This window comes from Orycteropus afer, unplaced genomic scaffold, assembly GCF_000298275.1.
Source record: "Orycteropus afer afer isolate SDZICR_OR568_19922 unplaced genomic scaffold, OryAfe1.0 scaffold00319, whole genome shotgun sequence".
NCBI classification, from domain to species: Eukaryota; Metazoa; Chordata; class Mammalia; order Tubulidentata; family Orycteropodidae; genus Orycteropus; species Orycteropus afer.
In genome coordinates this window covers 2,956,570-2,980,053 of record NW_006921906.1, presented here as the reverse complement: position 1 = coordinate 2,980,053, position 23,484 = coordinate 2,956,570, and the positions used below count along the sequence as shown (strand labels likewise).

Below are 23,484 nucleotides of genomic sequence, written 5' to 3'. Positions count from 1 at the left end.
TCCTGCTGCTTTGGGCATGCCTGGGTTTTCTCTCCTCACCTGGACCCCTGCCGCTAATATATACATATATCTATATCTATATTCACACACACACATATATATTTTTTTTTACAAATCCAGCCAATATTCCTCCTTTCAAAATTATTATCTGTTCTACTAGTAGTTCTTAGTATCTGAACCATGTGAGACTAGAGCTCTAATAGCCAAATTAAAATTCAATTAAAATTCAATTGGGCTTTAGTACTTGTGTACCAGATACATGCTTAGAGGAAGCTATGAAAACGTAGGATAGAGACTAACAAAGTTCTAGTCCTATCTTAGAGTTTTAGGCTTCCTATGAAGGAATAAGGCCAGAATAATTGAATGCAAATGCCTCTTGCTTTCAGATAACAGGAAAGAGGGTAAAGGAAGAAGGTTGTACCAGAGAGTACTGGCATAGGACATATGTGCTTTGTAATGGTCACATGGTAAATAAACAGTAACCCATACCTCTCTGCAGAGTTTTGTATATGGACACAGAAAGTATGGTACTCTTTGTACAGGAGACTGTGAATGATGGCCCCTAGAGTTGTGCAGAGCACATCAGTACACAGCAGCCCTGGGTGCCTGATCACACATATTAAATGTGTTGAATTGAATGAATGCATGCGTGAACTGGAATGAAATTATATATTGTAGTTATTTAATGAACTGAAATGAAATTTTATGTATATATATATAAATTCAAAATTAAAATATGTAATGTATTAGAAATATGTAAACTCTGTACTACCCTCTCATTAAATTCTGCACTATCTGCCAGACATGGAGGCTCAGGACCATAGTCTGGGAGGATACTAAGGTCAATGGGCATAACATATTGCACAATGTTCTACATCCCACTTTGGTGAGTAGCCACTGGGATCTTAAAAGCTTGTAAGTGGTCACCTAAAGTGTAACTATGAGCCTCTCCCCATCTGGAACAAAGAAGAGTGAAGAAAATCAAAGATGCAAGAAATAATTAGTCCAAAGGACTAATGGACCATGTGAACCCTACCATCCATGATCATGAGACCAGAAGAACTAGAGGGTACCCAGCTACCACTGCTGATTGTTCTGAAAGGGATCACACTAGGAAGTTCCAGAGAGAGTGGGGGAAATTGGGGAACAAAATTCAAAATCATAAAAAAGACCAGGCTTAATGGTCTGATGAAGACTGGTGGAACCCCCAGGCTACGGCCCGTACACATACTTCAAGGTAGAAACTAAACTCAACCCCCATGACTCAACTTTCAGACAAAATAATAGACAAGCCTGTAAGGTCAACAGTAATACCAGGAGGGTATGCACTCATTAGAACAATCAAACATCTGAGATCAAGAGGATAGCATTTGCCTAGGGATAGAGCTAGGAAGTGAGGAGGAAATAGGAAGATGAATGAAAGCAAGGGTTGGGCACAGGGAGGAAGTAGGAAGAATGCTGTTACAGTGTGGAGGTAACAGTAAATATCACAGAATAGAAAAACAAAACAAAACACAACAAAAAAACTACTCCACTATCTACTGGTGGGTTTGAATCACCAGCCTTCTGGTTAGCAATCAAATGCCTTGGGCGCTATGCCACCAGAGTGACTATGTATATATGGTGGATATAAATATGGTATGTGTGTCTGTGTATGTGGTATGTATGTAGATGTGTGTGTGTGTATACACTATAAAGTATATGTTATATATTTCTATCTAGCAGCTCCACAGAAGAGACACCTGACAAACTGCTTCCATAAATATTACAGACAAGAAAACTCTATGGAACAATTCTAGTCTATCACATATGGGGTTTCCATGAGTTGGAACTGACTCAACAGCAACAGGTTTGGTTTTATAATCTTACTATTGTTCTTAAACTGTACTGCATTTAAATCTTTTCTTCCTAATTAGACAATCATTTGCCTAAGGACTAAGAGCATAGTTTAAAAGTCTTTGATCTCCTCCTTCCCCTCCTTAGTGCACAACTCCTCGTAAGTGCTCAAAATGTCTCTGCTGAATTGAATTGAGAACAAGAATACTATGAGAATGTTACCCAGAGCTACTAGGACCCCAGTTAGAAAAAAAAAAAAAGAAGGGAGAGAAGATGGATGGATGGATAGACAGACAATACTGTCCTAGGTGGTAAAGTCCTCTTGATTGTTATCAAGGTGTCTGAATAGAAAATTGATCACTAGGTCTCATATCATCCACTTAAATGCTCAGCTTCAGCCATCTGACTCACTGAAGGCAACATTTTGGCTCTATAAATTATGATTTGGTAAACTTGTGGTTATTTATATTATTACACATTTTACTTTTCATCATTTGTGTACACCAATTCTAAGTGATGACACTACGCTACAATCACCTAAGAATTTCCCGTAACACTCTCATACATCTTTCCATCCCTATGGCCACTTACATCATACTTTCAGGCTCCACAGCACAAGCACCAACTGCTTTTGTGACATTCACAAGAAGAGCTTGGTTTATTCCAACGAGGAGGTTCACAAGTGGCTGAATGCCACCACATTTCCGGACAATGACACGGTTTTCATATTCTTGGCAGCACTCTCCCAACGCACCAACCACGTTCACAAGTACTTCCTCTGGCTGATCAGTTAAAAGACCTACCAAGGTTTCAATGGCTTTGTATTCACGAAACCTAAGTTTGTTCCAAGAAAAACAGAGAGAGAAAGAGGAACATTATTTTTAGTATAAAGTTAGCAGATATTAATGGTAATAATAACAACTGAAAATCACTATATATCAACTATATGCTCATTTAATTGTTGTTGTTTGCTGACAAGTCAACTTCAGCTCATAGAAACCCTAGGCTATAATTTTTACAAGAGGAGCCCTGCTAACCAAATTTCAGTGGTTTGAACTCACTACATACTCTGCAGGATAAAGATGTTGCAGTCTGCTTCCAGAAAGATTTGCAGGCTTGGAAACCCTATGGGGCAGCTCTATTCTGTCCTATAGAGTCGCTATGAGTCAGTATTAACTGGATGGCAATGGGTTATAGGAATCTTTATGGGAGCAGAAGGCCTGATCTGTCTCCTGCAGAGCAGTTTGAATCATCAACCTTTCAATTAGCAGCCAAGCTCTTAACTGGTGTACCACACCAGGGCTCCTTTATTGAATTGTAATCCTATAATATAATGTACATACTATTATAATCCCCATTTTAAGGTGGCTAGTGGCATAGTATCTTGAAGAAAGTAGATTGCTCAATCTTCCTTCTAAGGAGTGGCTGGTGGGTTTAAACCACCAGTCTTCTGGTTAGCAGTCAAATCCATAGACACTATCCCATTTAGGACAAAAACAAACAAACAAACAAAAAAAAACCTCACTGCCCTCAAGTCGGATCTGACTCATAGTGACCCCTCCTTGGGTTTCCAAGGCAGTATCACTATGGAAATAGATTGCTCAACCTTCCTTCCATTCCTTGGAAGTTTAGTTCCTAGCTTGAAGGGTACGTATGGGATATAGCCTAGCAGGTACCACCAATCTTCATCAGACCATTAAGCCTGGTCTTTTTTATGATTTTGAGTTTTGTTCCCCAATTTCCCCCACTCTCTCTGGAACTTCCTAGTGTGATCCCTTTCAGAACAATCAGCAGTGGTAGCTGGTTACCCTCTAGTTCTTCTGGTCTCATGATCATGGATGGTAGGGTTCACATGGTCCATTAGTCCTTTGGACTAATTGTTTCTTGCATCTTTGATTTTCTTCACTCTTCTTTGTTCCAGATGGGGAGAGGCTAATAGTTACACTTTAGGTGACCACTTACAAGCTTTTAAGACCTTGGAAGGAAGGTTGCCAGTCTACTTGCTTAATGATAACACCTTAGAAACCCAAAGAGGGGTTGATATGAGTCCGATGCGACTCGATGGCAGTGGGTTTTGTGTGTGTGTGTGTGTGTGGAATATTGTCTAGGGATTTGACTGCTAACCAGAAGACTGGCAGTTCAAACCCACCAGTCACTCCTCGGAAGGAAGATTGGGCAACCTCCTTCTATAGAGGTACCACCTCATAAACCTAAGGAGGGCTCTCTATGAGTCAGAAGTGACTGGGCAACAGTTAATTTGGTTTTTGGTGTTTGCAGTCTGAAACTTGGAGAGATTAAGGTTCCTAGCTTGTAAACAGTCAAGCTGGCATTCACACCAAGCCATCGGGCTCCAGACCTGTGCCCTTAACCTCTATGCTATACAATCTCTAAGACAACTGCAGTCTCCTTCAAATCTGAGAGTCCATAGTTCTACTCTGCTAAGAATTTTTTTCTCCCATCTTACAGGGACTATTTTACAGGAACAACACATTTTAAATTTTTAATGAAAATTAACTATATATTATTTATTTATGCTTTTAAACACATAACGCATGATCTATTGGACCTATTTGGGTTTAATGAGTCTTTCCAAATAAGTAGTTGCTTGCATTACTTGAGTAAAAAGATCATTCACCCTCAAACAACTTCTGTATTAATCATCAATGAATTTTAGCATCTCTCCTATCATGCAATTTCACTCTGATTTTTTTCTTTAATAATATACCCAATAGAAGGATGCAATGAAAAAGCACATATTCTTCTACAGAAGACAATTTCTTTTATCTAGTAAAGAAATTTCACCTGTATTTTAAACTAGTATGATGCAGCTGAATTTTTAAGGTTACTTAATAGAGCCACCATTACCAACAGAGGTTTCCTTGAGTCAATTTTGACACATAGTGACCCCAAGAGTGCAATGTACCCCATAGAGTTTTCAGAGCTATGACCTTCTGGAAGCAGATCATCAGGAATTTTTTTCCCAAGGGACCTCTGGCTGGGTTCCAACCTCTAACCTTCCAGTGAGTAGCCAGGCACTTGAATGCTTGTGCCACCTAGGAATTCCTTATCAGAGTCAAACCAAAAAACCAAACCCACAGACAACAAGTTGATTCCAACTCATAGCAATCCCTGTCAGGTTTCCAAGGCTGTGAATCTTTACAGAAGCAAACTGCCTCATCTTTCTCCCATGGAGTAGCTGGTGGGTTTGAACTGTGGCTTTTGGTTAGCAGCCAAATGCCTTATCACAGTACCACCAGAGCTCCTTTTATCAGAGTCAAGAACAAATAATTTTATTTAACTTAAAAGTTTGTTTATTTAAGTTACTTTTAATTCAGTCAAAACATTCTCTATTAAGTAACCATTCTGTGATAGTCAGGACATGTGACTTTCTTGTTAAAGGGATTCATCACACTAAGACAATAGAGAGTTGCCTCAGAACATCCATCACTGAGAGTGTGAACTCTTAAAATATAGAGGGATATAAGTTTAAGGATTAAAATAAATCAAATGGCCATATAGTTTACAAATATTTTTAAATAATATTCTGTAAAATCCCATTTGTAAATGGCTATGCTTTAGGGACAAGTGGTTAGCTGGCACTTACCTGACACCTTGTTTATGTTTAGAAAAAGAAAAGGCATGAAGCCACTTCAAGATCTAAAGATTCAGTGGGAAATTCATCCTATCACTGAGAGTTCTCACCAGAAAACATCAGATACTTCTAATTTAAATGGCTGCCCAAATGCAAACCAGCTCATTTGCATAGAGAAACTAAGTCAGCAAACCCCTTAGCCTTATTGTTATGATCTGCCTTCCAATGGGCCTAACTCATGAAGACCTCATGCACAACAGATTGCCGTGGTTACAGGGTTTTTGATGGCTGATTGTCTAAAGTAGATCACTACACCTTTCTTTCTAGTCTGTCTTAGTCTGGAAGCTCCAATGAAATGTGTTCAGCATCATAGGACTAGGCAAACCTCCACTGACAGATGGGTGGTAGTCGTGCATGAGGTGCCAAGAATCAAACCTGGGTCTCCCACACAGAAGGATAATTTTACCACTGAACCACTGCTGCCCTCACAGGAGCCCAGAAGCCCAGAAAATCATTGGCAGGTAGTGAGCCTGGGGTAGAATGTCTTTCATTTCTAAGAATCTCTTAATTATGTCAACTTATATAAAATGGATATCTATGAAAACTACAGAGGTAGCACCAGAATTGACTCTTTATTAAAATAGTATTAACTACAAGAATGTGTTTCAGTGGTTATGTTTGTATTACAGATTATTCAACGGCTCTTCTTACTTGGTCACGTTTTCTTTGCTGATGGAGCATTTCCAAATCGCACCTGTGACAGCCGCTAACCGTTCCTTATTGTCAGTTTTATTGAGTAAACTGGCCAGTGGTTTCAGTCCTCCGTGTAGCCTCACCAGGTCCCGGGTCTCCTCATCTTCAGCACACTGCACAAAAAGACAATCAGAGGCTGTCAATGTCAAAGTACATCAAGCTCCCAGTGATTGTTAAAGAGGCTGCCATGCTAACAGTGATTAAACTTCTTTCCAGAGTATCATTTGCTGAAGGAGGCTCTAAGTAAAATATCATTCTTGTTTCTGACAACGTATCTCAGAATTGTTTTTTCCTACATACAAATCTCCCAAGCCTTTTGCACAGTAGCCTGGGCTTCCACAAAAACAGAGGCAGAGGTCAGCAAAAGCCTAGAATGCCACTTGCATGGATGCAGTATTTCTCCAGTGATGCAAACAGAGTCTTAGGAAAATGTAGTGGAAAAGATACATGAGTGACAGGCATTCAATCAGATTTTCAATGGCCCCAATTCTAAGAGATGAAGAATTTTCCCAATAGAATCTCTACGCATATTTTAGAAAAATGGGTTATATTGATAAACCAAATCCATTGTCATTGAGTCAGTTCTGACTGTCAGCAACACTAAAAGACAGAGTAGAACTGCCCCATTGGGTTTCGAAGGCTGTCATCTTTAAGGAAGCAGGCTGCCAAATCTTTCTCCTGCAGAGAGGCTGGTGGGTTTGAATTGCCAACCTTTTGGTTAGTAGCCAAACACTTAATAGGTCATATTAATATTGTATCAATTATATCATATTGATAGCACCTGATATTTTATTCAAATACCTATTTATGTGTTACTTTTGAAATACAGTAGATTTTCCCTACTATCATCCTTCTCAGGTTATAGAGCTAATAGATGATAAATTTAGTATAGATTTGGTGATTTTCCTAAGCATATAGTTATCTCCAGATTCCAGATAGCATAGGTGCATGTCATGCATCATTCATAAGGGTCATAAGAAGAAACTGTACATCAAATGTATCACAGAGGTACATGTTTATCTGCTGTGTTTATCTTCTATGTGTGACTTTCAGTTCTGGTTCAGTTGAAACTCCTGAAAATTAATCACTATTTCTAATTGACCCTCAATAGTTACTCAGACTATGTGTATACATGCTCCTCTCTTGGAATAAGCCCCCTCTCTGACACTATGTTTTTAGCTCACTTTCTCACCTGGTACATCTTAAGTGCATTCCTCTAGGAAATCTAATCTAATTAGGTAGAAGCTGGCACCGCCAGTGACCAGCCACATTTAACTTGTCCAGGCCCTCTCTCCACCATTCTAATCTGTCCTCCAGTATACTATCAAAGTTATAATCCACAAAAAATTAATGAAGATTACTTAATAAAAAGACAATACAGGAATGCACACACATACTCATTTATCTGTTCTACAGTCACAGTGTTTAAATGTTGTTTGCTAGCAAGCTGCTGTCAAGTCAGCCCCGGATTCATGGTGACTCCATGCATGATTAAATGAAACACTGCCCAGTCCTGCTTCATGCTCATGATTGGTTATAGACTGACTGGACCACTGGGCTTTCACTGGCTGATTTTCAGAAATAAATCACCAGGCTTTTGTTCCTGGTCTATCTCAGTCTGGAAGGTCTGCTTAAACCTATTCAGCATTATACCAACAAGCACGCCTCCACTAACAGATGGTGACTGCACTTGAGGTACAATGGCCAGGAACAGGACTGAGTCTCCTGCATACCAAAACCAAACCAACCAATTGCCATAGAGTCAATTCTGGCGCATAGCAACCTCCACTTGGGTTTCCAAGGCTGTAAATCTTTACAGAAAGGAGCTCTGGTGGTGTAATGCCTAAGGCATTTGACTGACTGCTAACCAGAAAGTTGGTGGTTCAAACTCACCAGCTGCTGCATGGAAGGAAGATGGGATCTACTTCCATAAAGATTTACCACCTCAAAAACCCCATGGGAGTCACTATGAGTCAGAATCAAGTCAACTATGGTGAGTTTGGTTTGTTTCTGTTTTGTAATTCTTTACAGAAGTAGATTGCCTCATCTCCCTCCTGTGGAGTGGCTGGTGGGTTTGAACCACCAATCTTCTGGTTAGCAGCCTTACCCATTATGCCACCAGCACTCCTTGAGTCTCCTGAATGGAAGAGGAAAATTCTACCACCAAACCACCAATGCCCCATGGCTTTAAATAAGATCTATGAAAACCAATATAGAAATACCATGTACTATTTTACTATTTTTCATTAAGTAAATTGTTTTAGGAGAAAGATGGAGACGGTCATATAAGTTTCTTCTAGAAATGCAAATCATCAGACATATTGATGCAATTTTCTCTCTGACATGCACAGTTTTCTCTCTGTCATTACCGCAGGGCAGTGGTTCTCGGATCTCTGTGTGCATGAAAAAACCCCAGTGTGCTTGTTAAAAATGCAGATTACTGAGTCCCGCCCCCAAAGAATAAAACCACATGTTTAGAGTCACTGCTGTCAACTTTATGAAAGGGGCAACAATACAGACGAGTCTGGCAGACCTGATAGATGGCCATGGCACAGTGTTGCTGAAGCTGCTCATTCTCACTATTCAGGTTCTTCACTAGGTTTTCAATTATCCGTTCTGCTTTGATAGCAGCTCGGTAGTTTTCCTAGGAATATAAACAGAATACATATGTGTTTGCAATGTATGAATATAAAAACAACCTATTATATTTATATTTTATATTTTAATATGGATTTGAATAAATCTCTTTTGAGCGCAGTTTCCTCTTCCCTTATTTTGTCAATGATTTCGGAACTTGAACTATAAATCTGAATCTTTCTTTTTCGTTAGGAAAATCATTCTCAAGGAAACTCTGAATAATCTGGTACTTGTTTCTTTGGCCTTCCTACCTAATCTCACCGTCAAACTATATCGGAATAAAGAACTAAACTAATACCTCTTCCTTCTTACCTCATCCCGCATATCCACACGTCTGACAAGGGTCCATTTACTAAATGGAAATAGAATGGTATATGTCTGTTTTACTAATATTTTTAGTTTAGTTTTCCAATATATCATCACAGTTTTGGAAAAGTATTTTGAAAACTTCTGTATATTCTTTGCAAATACTGTAAATCTCTTAAAATGAAGAAACTTGGCAGCTGATTCTCACAGGGTCAGGAATATCCTGCACACATTTCACACAGGTTTCAGAGGCAGGTCAGAGGCCCAGTATGGGTGAAGTGGATTAGCACATTTTCTTTAGAGTCAGTAGAGAACTCATTTGTTTATTATGGGAAGAGGTGCTGGAGTTAGGGAAGAAACACTATTTAGATTAATCTAAGTCCTTTTTCTGAACAAACTTTCTTAGTAAAGAAACAAAAAACCTCCCAGTTAAACATATCTATGTAACAATATGACAGTTTAGTCAAATATTAAAAAAATATTTCACAGTAGTACTGATTTAATTAACGTTCTATTGGTTTGATCTTCACTTCTGGTAGAATGCTGACTTTTTGAAAAATAAACTCCTTTGCAGTCATAATAACCTTAAAATTATTTTTTGACTAATCAAAAAAACTGTATTAAACCAATTGCCATCAAGTTGATTCTGGCGACCCCAAGTGAGCAGAGTAGAATTGTTCAATAGGGTTCTCTTGGCTGTAACTTTTAGAAAGCAGGTCGACAGGCCTTTCTTTCAAGGCACTTCTGGGTGGGTTTGAACCACCAACCTTTTGGTTAGTGGTCAAGTGCTTAACTGTCTGCACCACCCAGAGACTCAAAGACTAAAGTAAATCCAGGTAAATAAAGGCAAGGGAGGTTGGCCTGGCTTGGGTACCTCTGATGCACATTCTTGCAAGGTCCCCACCACTGGAATTAACATGTCTTCATGAGAAGTCTTCAGTAATCGAGCCAACAAAGGGATGCCCCCAGCTTTACGAATGGCTTCTTTATTTGCGTAACTTTTGCTGCAGCTCCACAGTGCCTGCGCACCACAGCGAGCCACCTCCACGTCTCTGGTCTCATAAAGAGAGGGCTGAGGAGGTTCCGATGAACTCTGTCCACAATCAAGTAGAGCAACCTACAAAAACAGATAAACATGACACACAGGATATCTTGAAAGTAAAACTTCATGGATCCTTCAACAGCTACAGGGTTGCTACCAAGCTCACCTCTGTCAAAAATAAGAATAAACAAAGAAATTGATTATTGTACTATTTAGCAGCCAGTAAAAACAGAGAAATAAACAAAGCCATTGAAGCTAACTTTCTCCAAATTTAGTGGCTTTTATATTTGTTTCTCACAAGAAATTTAATCCCACTAAGACACATTTTCTTCAACATGGCTCTAATACTTACACAGGGCCCTAGGGTGGCACAAACAACTAAGTACATGACTACTCATTGAAAGGTTAGCAATTCACAAGGTTTCCATGAGTCAGAGTCAACTCAATAGCCATTGATTTAACGTTTATATTCATATTGTGAACCATATCCTCAATCCTGGTATCTCAGAAAACTAGCCTCCCTAGAGCCAAGTGGAACTTTCTAATGAGAACTGGGTGGACTATTCACTCTTAAAGCCATGAGACCTTTTGGGAAGACAAAGCCAACCTCAGTCACCACAGCCAATCAAGCCAAGTGGCACAGCTGCCACGGTTCTCATTTTTCTTTTGCAATAACCAAAGATACTGAAAACCTTACAGAAAAAGGCAATTTACTAAAGAATACAGCAGTAGGTCGGGGTACCCCATGGAGAAAGTGAAGCCAGATTTCCCCAGAGCTGGGATTGGACCAATGAAGAAGAAACAATGAACCATTCTATAGGCTCACTGTCTTTATCTAGGGACCCAAGACCTGTTATCTATGAATGTCTCCTCCATTTTTCTCTCTCTGCAGGTCAAATTTCATGTATTCTATTCCATAATCATAATCCATAGACCTAAATTTTATAATGAAGTAGCCCAGACTAAACAGACTCTCTCCATCCAATTAAAAATTCCTAGGCAAGAGATCTGCTTGGACGATCTTGAGTCAAGTGGATACCCATAGTTTATGGCACAAGTAAAGACAGGAGGCAGGCTGCCAGGTACCTACTGCTGATGGGATAGCAATAAGTGGAAGAAATTCTAATACAATGAGATTGTACACAGGGCTAAAAGGTATCTGTCAACTATAAGTATTTTCTCATTATCTATATAAATTTCAGACTCCTTAACTCATTGGAGAAGGTTCTATATGATCACTATGGTCTTCTGTGGTCATCTCTCACTATTCAGCTAATCTCACTCTAGGTCTGGCCAAACTAAACCACTTGCAGTTTCCAAACACTCAGTGTTATTTCCCAGCTCTGGGATTTTACCAACACAGCTTCATCTTCCAGAAATTGCTTTCCCCAGTGTGTTTGCCTGACAAATACCTATTCTTTTTTCAAGGCTCAGCAGAAGCAACATCTCCTTTCTCCAGTTGTTCTTGACCCTCCTCCTCAAAGCAGAATCGGGTGATCACCCTCCTTCACCATTATGATGTTTCTCTGCTACTCCCACTATTGATTTCAATGAAATATATAACACTTGAATTAAATATATACACTTATTTTATTCACTATGCTCTACCACTACTACAGTGTGAGATATACATTTATTTATATTCCTGGCACCAGACACTTAGTGCTGCTGTTGTTGTTAGGTGCCACTGAGTGAATTTCAACTCATAGTGACCTCATGAGACAGAATAGAATTGCTCCATAGAGTTTTCTAGGCTGTCATAATGATAGGAGTAGACAGCCAGGTCTTCCCATGGAGCCACTGGGTGGGTTCAAATTACAAAGCTTTAGGTTAGCAGCCAAGTGATTAACCATCAGGACATGATGGACACCTTGGACACATGTTGTTCTTGTTGTTGTTATGTGCCGTGGAGTCAGATCCAACTCATAGCCACCCCTCCTTGGGTTTCCGAGCCAGTATCACTACGGAAGTAGATTGCCCAACCTTCCTTCTGAGGAGTGGCTGGTGGGTGTGAACTGCCAGCCTTCTGGTTAGCAGTCAAGTGCCTTAGGCACTACACTACCAGAGCTCCTTCCTTGGACACATAGTACTTAATAAACATTTGTCAAATGAAACAGTCAAGAATACTATGGGCACAGGGGAACACAAAAACTGGCCACAGGACTGTTAGCACCATTGTGTGCAAATACTAACTTGTATCTTGCAGCATATCCCTGCCTAGAGCATTCTTCTTGTTTGCTCAGACCTCATGACTTCTACCCACCATCTTCCATCAGGTGGGCCTCTCCAAAAACTGACCTCTATTGAGGTGTGCAAGCCCCACACTGGCCAGTGCCTTCCTGCCTATTCTGAACTTGACCTCAGTTCATGTGCCCTGATACCATCAGTGGCCCACTGCACCACCTATCCTGTTCTATAGAGGGAAAACTAACAGTTATGGGGGGGTCTTTTGCTTGTTTGTCATCTAGCTCTCATGCCTATGAAACCAAAACCAGATCTCAACCCCTAACTTTCCTGGATATAAATATAGCTCTCAGCTAGCGATTATAAGGTTATTATTTATATTATTGGACTTCCTTGTCCCTAACTTAGCTATCATTTAAAATTATTATTAAAATGTAGGTCATTATCTTGACTAGGTTAGTGTAACTGTTCAAATACTAGGTTCCCAAACGTGATTCATGTTGTTACTGTTATTGTTGTTGGGTTTTAAACTGCCCATCTTTAGGTTAGTAGTCAAGTTCAAACAGTTTGTCTTCAGCAACAAGCTAATGAAAATAAACAAAAAAATTATATTTAAGGACATTTAATACTAGAAGAGTCCCAGAATACACTCTGCTGGCTATTTCATGTCTGGGAGTAGGTGGGAAGGACAGCAGAGGGCTGATTTTGCAATGGCTGGATCAGTAGTACTTACCAGCTTGGTGATGCCCCCGTGCTGTCTCACTGCCTGACGGGCACGTCTAAACTTGGCAACATTAGCAATTGTTTCAGCTGCCAAGCATTTAAGATTCTTGTTTGGAGAATCAAGTATGTTAACCATAATTGGTAAGCCCCCAAGGTCAACAATATTACGTCTGATTTGAGGATTATGGCTGATCTCCTTCAGGATTTTTAATGAACCAATCTAAATGAGAAAAAAGTTATATGTGAATGAGGGCTTAATATATAGTCAGTGCCATATTAGAAATATATACATATATATATCTCCACGTCTACCTGAAATCCTTCCCTAATTAAGTTATTTAAGAAACAGTTTCCATTCCCAGGTGTTCCACACATCTTTCATTTTTTCCTCTCTGTTATAAAATTAAATAAATTTGTTATGACCATTCTTTGGTCAAGAAGTGCAAGAGACTAATGGAAAAGAACAAGAGGAGAAAGGAGAAAAGCAGAGAGAAAGAACAGATAACAATAGAAGTAGCATGTGGATTATCAGTAATAATACCAGGTAAAGACAGAAATAGGCAGCAGGGAATGGCAGAAGCCTAGAGCCAAGAAAGAACCCCTACAAGAAGTGGGACTAAGACTCCCCATCCACTGTGACAAAGCCACTCACCTTACATTTGACTTCATCAGTATCCAGTAAATTTATCAAAACTTCAAGGCCTCCAACATCCCTGATTGCCAACTGGCAGGTCTCTTGAGCTAAGTTGAAATCCCTCATTGAACACAATGCAATCACTGTAGCTGTCTGATTTCCTCCCTACAAAGAAGCAAAACCAGAGAAAAGTTAAATAAGATCATACTCCCCTAGAAATTCACTAAAAGGTGATGAATCCTTGACTTAGAAAATATGTTTCCCCATACAAAGCACATTATTATTTTTTTTTAAGATTTCTGAGTGGGTTAAAATTTGTTAAATGAATCATATAGAGCTGAAGCATGAAAAACCTATACAGAATATCATAAAACATTCTTCAATTAAGAGTCAACCCTTAAAGGCGGTCTGTCTCATTTAAAAAGCTACAACACTAGGCGGTATTAGTATATTAAGTAGAGTCAAATGGCACACCTTAAGAGATTGACTGAGGAATTTAAGCTTGGTATAATGCTCTTGAACAGTGTACTTGCAATGCAAACTGGGTCTGAAAACTATTTCTATAGGTGTATGCAGAACAGTCTGGAACAAGAAGAACCTGGAGAGAACATGAAGAAACAGAAACCATGTGGAAGGTATTTCTAACAATCCAGACCCTGGTCCAGAGTCCTGGTCTAAGGGCTGGAGGTTTGGAAAAGATGAGGGAATTCCAGGAAGACCTGGAGATGAACTGGATGGGCAGAATGAAGGAGAAGAAAAAAAGAAAGCTTCAGTGCTGTGAGTTAAATGTTGGCCCAATTTAGAGAAAACATGTGAGTCATAATTTCTACTTAGCTAATCACCACATGATAAGCTATTCCTTTAAGGTTTTTTTGTTTGTTGGTCTGTGGGGGTGTGTGTTTTAAAAAAATCCTAAGAGATAAAAAAAGACATTATTAATTATTGATCAGTGGACCAAACCTGCCAAGAAATTAAAACTGAAGCTCACTGCAGCAATATCCATTGGTCATTGCTGCTTTGGAAATCTGACAAACATAACATACTATGTATTACTTACATGGCTATTGAGATGGGTTGGTAAATAAGAATGCTAGCACAAGCCCTGAAATAGTTCTTAAGACACAAAAGCAATACTTCTGCAGAGCTAAAAATAAACTATTTTTGTAAAAGTTGCTTATTAAAGACAAACTTTGATTCCTCTTTCAAAATATAATGCCTGTAACCTGAAATAAATTTCTCTCTCTTCTTTTTAAGGACAGACACCTTCAGATTATAACTTACATTTGCCAATTAGCATTTTATATTGCCATTATCTATTATGTGTATAATAGGTGGACTTAGTACAGAAAATGGAAAATGTATACAAACCACATTTCTTCAACAAATGGAAGCAACAGTGGAAGTACTCATTCATCTTTGCTAAGAAATTTAGAAGACAGCTACCTGACCACCAAGTGGAAACCATCCATATTTGTGCCTATTACAAAGAAATGTGACACAACAGAATATAGAAATTATCCATCAATATCATTAACATCACAAGCAAGTAAAATTTTGGTGAAAATAATTCAAAAACAGTTGCAGCAGTACAACAACAGGAAACTGTCAAAAAAAAATTCAAGCCAGATTCAGAAGAGGACATGGAACAAGGAGCATCATTGCTCATGTCAGAAGGATCTTAGCTGAAAACAGAATACCCGAAAGGTGTTTACCTGTGTTTTATAACTATGCATAAGCATCTGACTGTGTGAATCATGAAAAATTATTATGGATAACATTGTGGAGAATGGGAAGTCAAGAACACTTAATTTTGTTCATGTGGAATTCAAACATGGACCAAGAGGCAGTTGTTCAAGCAGAACAAGGGGATACTGCATGGTTTAAAATCAGGAAAGGTGTGTGTCTTCTCACCATACTTATTCGATCTGTATGTTGAGCAAATGATCTGAGAAGATGGACTATATCAAGAAGAACACAGCTTCAGAGTTGGGGAAAGACTGATTAACAATCTGTGATATATTGATGACACAACCTTCCTAGCTGAAAGCAAAGACGACTTGAATCATTAACCAATGACGCTCAAAGACTACAGCCTTCAGTATGGATTACACCTCAACATACAGAAAACAAAAATCCTCACAATTGGACCAATAAGCAACATCATGATAAATGGAATAAAGACTGAGTTGTCAAGGATTTCATTTTACTTGCATCCACAATCAACACCCATGGAAGTAGCAGTTAAGAAATCAAGCAACATACTGCATTTGGAAAATGTGATGTAAAAACTTCTTCACAGTATTAAAAAGCAAAGATGTCACTTGTAGGACTAAGGTACTCCTGACCCAAGCAATGGTATTTTCAATCATCTCACAGGCATACAAAGGCTGGTCAATGAATAAGAAAGACTGAAGAATAATTGATGCATTTGAATTATGGTGTTGGTAAAGACTGCCAGAAAAACAAACAAATTTGTCTTGGAAGAAGTACAGCCAGAATGCTCCTTAAAAGCAAGCATGGCAAGATATTTTTCTATATATTTTATTAGTTTTGTTTTGTTGAGGTCAAACCATTTTACTGATGAGTTTCTGTGGGCCTGAGGCTGTGCAGACAATGAAGTCCAAGGCTCACAGTCCAGCCGAGATCTCCTAGAACTTGAAGCCACTGAAAGCTATCTACGTATTTTGGACATGTAATCAGGAGAGATCAGTCCCTAGAGAAGACCATCATGCTTTACCAAGTAGAGGGTCAGTGAAAAGAGGAAGACCCTCAATGAGATGGATTGACACAGTGACCACTGCAACAATGGGCTCAAACATAGCAACAATTGTGCGGATGGTGCAGGACCAGGCATTTTGTTTTGATGTCCATGGGATTGTTTAGAGTCAGAACTGATTTGACAGCACCTAACAACAACGTGCATGAAAAAGTGAAGATGGAAAGGTTTAAAACACCAGCCTTTCCTCATACTCCTTCTCAGAAAATTCCTTTCATGTCTCTAAAAATAGCATAAATAAATAATTATCCTGTGGTGATGTCACTGTTAGTTTCTTATACTAATGTTCCCTATTGATAATCCAAGCTATCCTTTATATTCAAGACTGTTTATAAGGATAAGAGGCTTAATTTTCTTATTTACATTTAAAATAGTATGTTCTAAGCATGAGAGAAAGAAGGGCTGCTTACGCACAGGGAGACAGCTCAGGGGATAGGAGTGCGTAGAGGGATGGACACAGGGAAGAGGTAATTATTGGGAGGAACTAGAAGGGGAGATGTTGCATTGGGGTAAATTGTGGTCAATGTCATGAGACAAAGTATATGTGAACTGCTGTATGGAAAGTGTATTTGCTCTGTAAATTTTCACCCATTTTAAGAACATCAACTTTCCTACAATTGGTTTTAAAATATAAAGTAAATAAAATTATTGATTTATTATTTAGTTTCATAAACTCCATTATTGAAGACACAGGATCCTCATATGCCAGCATTTCCTTTTCCTCTTTAGTAAAAGAGAAAGCAGATAAGTTGTAACCATAAAGAAAAATGTAAATATTAGTCACAACTAATTAAAGGAAATGAAATAATACACAAAAAGGAAAAGCAAACAAAATAAGAAAAATCATTCATTAAACAAGACCTTTTGTCTGACCTGAGACAGTTAAAAGCAGGCAGAAATGCCTGGGGTATCTGAGTTTCTACATTAAGAGTTTGAAAATCCAAACCAAGAGCTTTAGGTAGAGTTATTCTTTAAGTGGTATGGTCCCCTTCACTTCAAATTCAGACTCTGGTATGACAAGAAGGGAGAAGATATCAAATAGAACATTATGCCTCAGTCAAATGGGGTCCTCCCATCCCATGTCTGGTAATTTGGTAAGGATGTTTTTGTTGTTGTTTGCTGTTATTGAGTCATCTCTGACTCAAGGTGACCCCAAGTTCAACAAAATGTCACCGGGTCCTCCTGCACCATCCTCACTAAGTCCATTGCTGTGGCCACCCTGTAATTTGAGTGCCTTCCAACCTAGTACCTTCCAGCACTATAGTGGGCAATAATCTGTTGTGATCCATAGGGTTTTCATGGATTAATTTGTGGGAACTAGATTGTCAGGCCCTTTTTCCTAGTCTGTCTGAGTGTAGAAGTTTCACTGAAATCTGACCACCATAGGTCACTCTGCTGGTATTTCAAACGCTGGGGGCATAGCATTACAGCAACATACAAGTCACCACAGTATAGCAAACTGACATAAGAGTAGTGTACCATCCTGATATTCTCAGTTGTGTATGATCAAGGACTTTCTCACCTACTATTGAACATTATAATATATTCTTTCATAGCCATTTTCTACTTATATACTCAGCAGAATCTTTGGTTCTATCTCAAATTCTCTTAATTTTTTTCTTCTAAACTTGTCTTTCTTTTGAGCTTTATCTCATCATTTACCACAAGACCAATGACACAAATTATTTAAAAGTCACTTAATTACAGGAAATGCCAAAAACTTAAGATTTTATATTTTTCTAAACATCCCTAAGCCAAATTTGAAATGAAATGACTGAAAATTTACATTTATCATTAAGAAATTAGATCCTTACAGAAAAAAAAAATTCTGTAAATCATCAGCTTCTTCTGAAAATTTGGAAACATATTCATAGCTGGAGGGATTTTTTTAGAACAGTTTTATATTAGGGAAAGTTAGTTTTTCCACATTTCAGGATTTAGTTCTACTCTTGTCACTGACCACACTCCCAAAAGGATTATAAATCTTTCAGAATGAATACCAGAGGTTGGGAGCCAAAATATTCAACATTCACACCCACAAATGTTAGCCAATTGCTATTCTTTAAATACCAACAATATGTCAAAAGATTTGTGAATGTTCGTTCTACTTTGTCCAAATGCCATAAACATCTCACTGGAGAGAAGCAGTGCAAATATGCTCCTATTCAATTAACTCTCCCTTGAGGATGCAATTAGTTGCCAATGCTTATTTTCATATTTTATCACATATTTGCATTTGTGGGTCTTTAAGAGCTGAAGCTCTGGTGGTGTAGTGGTTAAGGCATTTGGCTGCTAATCACAAGGTTGGTCATTCAAACCCACCAGCCACTCCATGGAAGAAAGATAAGGCAGTCTGCTTCTGTAAAAATTTACAGCCTTGGAAACCCAATGGGGGTGGCTATAAGTCGAAATTGACTCAATGACAGTGAATTAGTTTAGTTTTTTGGAGTTGCTGGAGAAAATATGGTAAAGTATTATTTTACTGGCTTCTTAAGAGTTTTAAGGAAAGCTTCCATAAGCTTTTCCATTCCTTAAATTAATGCAATTCTTTTGCTGGGCATCTCCCTGCTCCAGCTTCTTCTCAAACATCTCCAGGGACTGTCTGCCTACAGATCTTTTGTAGTTCATGTTCCTTTCTATGATCAAGAGGCATTTGTTCCTTGCTGCCATAGTTTCAAACTCGCAAAAACTAGATGAATGTTCCTTTCTCTCCCTTTTGTCAAAATTTCTTTATGAAAGAGAGGAATTGAGATTTTTCCAGTGTTTTTTGTCACTCTAAATAAAATCTTTGAAATCAAGACGTATTACCTTGTCTAGTATACAGAGTAATACCCTCCACTACTGTCAATAAGGAAGAAATAAGCATTTAGTAATTTGAAGAAGGAGCCCTGATGGCGCAACAGTTAAGCACTTGGCTGCGAACAGAAAGGTTGTCAGTTTGAACCCACCCAGTGGCTCCATGGAAAAATGAACTGGTGGTCTGCTCCTGTAAAGATTACAGCCTACAAAACTCTATGGGTCAGTTGTATTCTATCACACAGGGTCTCTCTGAGTTGAAATAGGCTTGATAACAGCAATAAGGTGAGATGAAGAAAATATTCAGGAGGAAAATAGGGAATAAGCCCCTAAAGTCATTGTTGTATTATTTCTTCTTCTTCTAACTTTTGTTATGGTTTGGGTGAAATTTTACAAAGTAGATGTGTTTTACATTCAACAGTTCATACACATTTTGTTTTGTGATACTGCTTACATTCCCTGCAGTGTAACATCTCACTTCCCACTCCCTCCCTGTGGTTACCCTTTCCCTCTGTCCTTTTTGCCTATGCTATCCTGCCTCTCTCCCTCTGAAAATGCTGCCATTCTGACACCTCCCATGTTTGGTTGTTCTAAGGAGTGCATCTCCCTTGTGTAGGTGTTCAGCTCATTGGCCTATCTACTGTTTGGCTGAGAGTTAAGCCACAGGAGCGAGTTCAATTCCAGGCCCAAAGGGAGAGTAGGGGCTATAGTCTTAGAGATTTCAGACCAGTAACCTGGTCTTTTCTATGATTTTTAGTTTTGTTGCACTGTTGTATTCTTTTATTCAGTGCATTTAATGCACACTCACTATTTTATTTTAGACATTGCCATACCTGATGCTAGGCACTAGAGATATGCTAGTGAAATAACCACATAAAACAGACATAGTCCCTGTTTTCAAGGACCTCACAGGTTAGCAGATTAGATATATCTTCATTTTCTTAACACCTACACAAATAACAAAAACTAAGTCTGAGAGGTGCTATAAGGGGGACGTGCATGGGACTATGGAAGCACACAGCAAGGGACTTTCACCCGATCCGAGGCATAAGGAAATTTTCCCTGAGAAAACAATGCCTGAGGTGAGAGCTGGACACAGAGTAGAAGCTTTCCTTGGTGATAGGAGAAGGGAGGAAAGCATACCAGTCAGGTGCAAATGCCCTGTGGTGGAATGGACCATGGCATGTTTAAGAACTAATGGTGGCCAATGTGGCTGCAGCCTAGAAAGTGAGGGGGAAGGTGTGTGTATGGCTGTGTACAGAACAAGCTAGAAAGCTAGGTGGGCAACAGGACCTGCAAGGGCCACAGGCCATGTAGAGAATTTTAATCTTTATTTCAAAATGGATGGAAAATATTGAAGAGTTGATGTCTGGAGGTGTGGGGAGAGTTAACACAAGCTGAACACATCTTTAAAAGACCACTCTGCAGAGGCCTCTGGCTTGAGGGAAGAAGGGAGTGCGGGCATGTGGAGACCATTCAGGAGGTTATTGCAGGTATGCAAAGAAAAGATGATAGTTTAGATTAGGAGGCTGAGGTGACTCATCAAGGAGCTAGGGGCTATTGAAATGGAAATTTTGATTAACTTGGCTCAGAAAAGGATACCATAAGCTAGTTGATGAACTCTGATGAGTAATTCACTAAACAAAGTCATCATTGGAAGCTTCCAGTCAGAATCTCACAGACACTGAGACAAATAGGAAGGGAAGAGACATAATCAGAACCAGGATGCCTCTCTCACCCTACTTCCCACAGTCTGCAATCAAGAAGCAGCAGGCGACCTGGGAAGGAGGGAGGATCATTACACAGCCATTCCAACTGGTTCCAAATAGTCTCAGCATTTTTCTCCTCCAACACGCCACTCAGAAAGCAAGAAAAATGAACTCCTGCCAATGACTGGTCATTAATGATGGCAGAGGGCGTGGAGCCCAGCACAGAGGTTGGCAGAAAGATAATTACTCTTCTCTTCCCAGGATTAGAAATGGCAAAAGGTAAAGTGCTCAAAGTGAGTGGCATATAACCGTGCAAGTCAGGGTAGTAAAACCTATTGCTTTTCCTTGTGTTTATTCGCAAACCTATTCTGTCACAATGATTCAGCAATCATAAACCTAAGACTCAACGGACAAGACACAAGAGAATGCCAAGGAAAAAGAGAAAATCCTGCTTCCAGGAGGAAAAAATAATAGTACCATTAGAGAAAGATTTTTATCAGGAATGGGTGAAGAAGAATATGAAGATTCTCACAGAGATAATACATTCCTTTTAAATAGCCAGATTGGGCAATCTGCTTCCATAGTGATACCGCCTTGGGAACCCAAGAAGGGGTCGCTATAAGCCGGATCCGTCTTGATGGCAGTGAGTTTGGTTTTTTTTGGAGGAAACAATTACAGAAATTGACAATTTACTGGAAGGTCCTAATCAATGAAATGAGGAAAAAACTTCACCATATACAGCAAATACAATTATCTTCTTAAAAAACAGGCAGAAGAATGAATGATTATAATAATTAGCAAAAATAGCTCAGTAAAGTGGCTGGATACAAGGTCTACACTAAAGAAATGAGCAAATCTCTTAATACTAAGAATAACAAATCAAAATATGTAATTTGAAAAAGTTCCCATGCCTGGTTATTAGCAAATAATACCAACAAAAGTATTTATGAGTAAATCTCAAAAGAAATATGCTGGACATATGTGGGAAAAAGCTATGAAGTTTTACTAAAAGTCATAAGAGACTAAATAAATGGATGATCATACAATGTTTCTGAATAGGCTAAGTCAGTGTTACTAAAATCACAAATTATCCCAAAATAATTTATAAATTCATGTAAATAATTGAAATGCAACAAAATTCTGTTGGCTTGTTTAAATTGATTCTCAACTCACTGTGAAAATGATCTAGAAATTTTTAAGCAAAAATTGATTTAAATTAAAATAAATATATATCTGGCCCACGAGATATAAGAACATATCAAAGTTGGAATAATTAAAACAGCATGGAACTGGCATGGGAGCATCCAGAAAGATTAATGACAAAAGTAAGAGTCCAGAAACAAACTCTCACCTGTGAAATTATTTGATACGAGTAGCATTTCAGATAGTTGGAAGAAAGAATGGATGAGTCAATAATCTGTGTTCACTGGGGGTGTGTGTGGGGGGGGAGGCCGGGAATAGTAAAGCTAAATATCTACCTCAAACTGTACGTAAAGTAAATTCCAGATGGATTAAAGGTCTGAACATTAAAAAGGAGTTATAAACCACCAGAAAGAAATAGGAAATATGTTTGTTCTCTTGAAATGGCTTCAGAAAAGCATTCTAACTTCCTAAGACACAAACCCATAAGCTAGGAAGAAAACAGTTGATAAATTTGTTAATTTATAATTCTAACCTATTACAACAAGAGTATATTAAAGAGGCAAATGATAAACTTAGAGAAAATATTTGCAACTAATTTAACAGTCAAAGGTTAATTTGCATCATCAAGAATAAAAAGACAACCAAACGGAAAAACAGGGAAAGGACACAATACAATGGCTATTTGACATATGAAAAAATGTATCTACCTCATTGTTGTTAGGTGCTCTCAGCTCCAACTCATAGCAACCCTACGAACAACAGAACTAAGCTCTGCCTGGTTATCCACCATGCTCACAATCCTTGATATGCTTGAGCCCATCACCACACCCACTGTGTCAATCCTTCTTGTAGAAGATTGTCCCCTTTTTTCCTAACCCTCTATTTTACCAAGCATGATATCCCACTCCCGGGAATGGTCCATTCTGACAATATGACCAAAGGACGTAACAGGGAGGCTGGCCATTCTCATTTCCAAGAAGCATTCCAGCTGCATTTCTTCCAGGACAGATTTGTTTGTTGTTCTAGAAGTCTGTGATATTTTCAGTATTCTTTGCCAACACCACAATTCAAAGACATCAACTCTTCTTCAGCCTTCCCTATTCATTGTCCAGCTTCCACATGCATATAAAGCAACCAAAAACACCATGGCTTAAGTTAGGCACACCCTAGTCTTCAAAGTGACATCTTTGATTCCTAACACTTTAAAGAGGTCTTTTGCAGCAGATTTTCCCAGTGCAATATGACATGTGATTTCTTGACTGCTGTTTCCATGGGTGTTGATTAGGGATCCAAGTGAAATGAAATCCCTGACTACTTCAATCTTTTCTCCATTTATCATGATGTTGCTTACTG

At 38.8% G+C, this 23,484-nt stretch overlaps 1 protein-coding gene across 1 annotated transcript in view; it reads right to left on the bottom strand.

Moving 5' to 3' along the window:
- ODAD2 (outer dynein arm docking complex subunit 2) overlaps window positions 1-23,484 on the bottom strand; it is a 329,580-nt gene that overhangs the window by 187,080 nt on the left and 119,016 nt on the right. The window contains exons 10-15 of the mRNA XM_007951926.2: window positions 13,726-13,872; window positions 13,084-13,293; window positions 9,999-10,241; window positions 8,715-8,825; window positions 6,140-6,294; window positions 2,428-2,670 (exon numbers count right to left, since the gene is read on the bottom strand). Coding sequence (XP_007950117.1) covers window positions 2,428-2,670; window positions 6,140-6,294; window positions 8,715-8,825; window positions 9,999-10,241; window positions 13,084-13,293; window positions 13,726-13,872 — 1,109 coding nt within the window. The remainder of the gene's footprint in view (window positions 1-2,427; window positions 2,671-6,139; window positions 6,295-8,714; window positions 8,826-9,998; window positions 10,242-13,083; window positions 13,294-13,725; window positions 13,873-23,484) is intronic.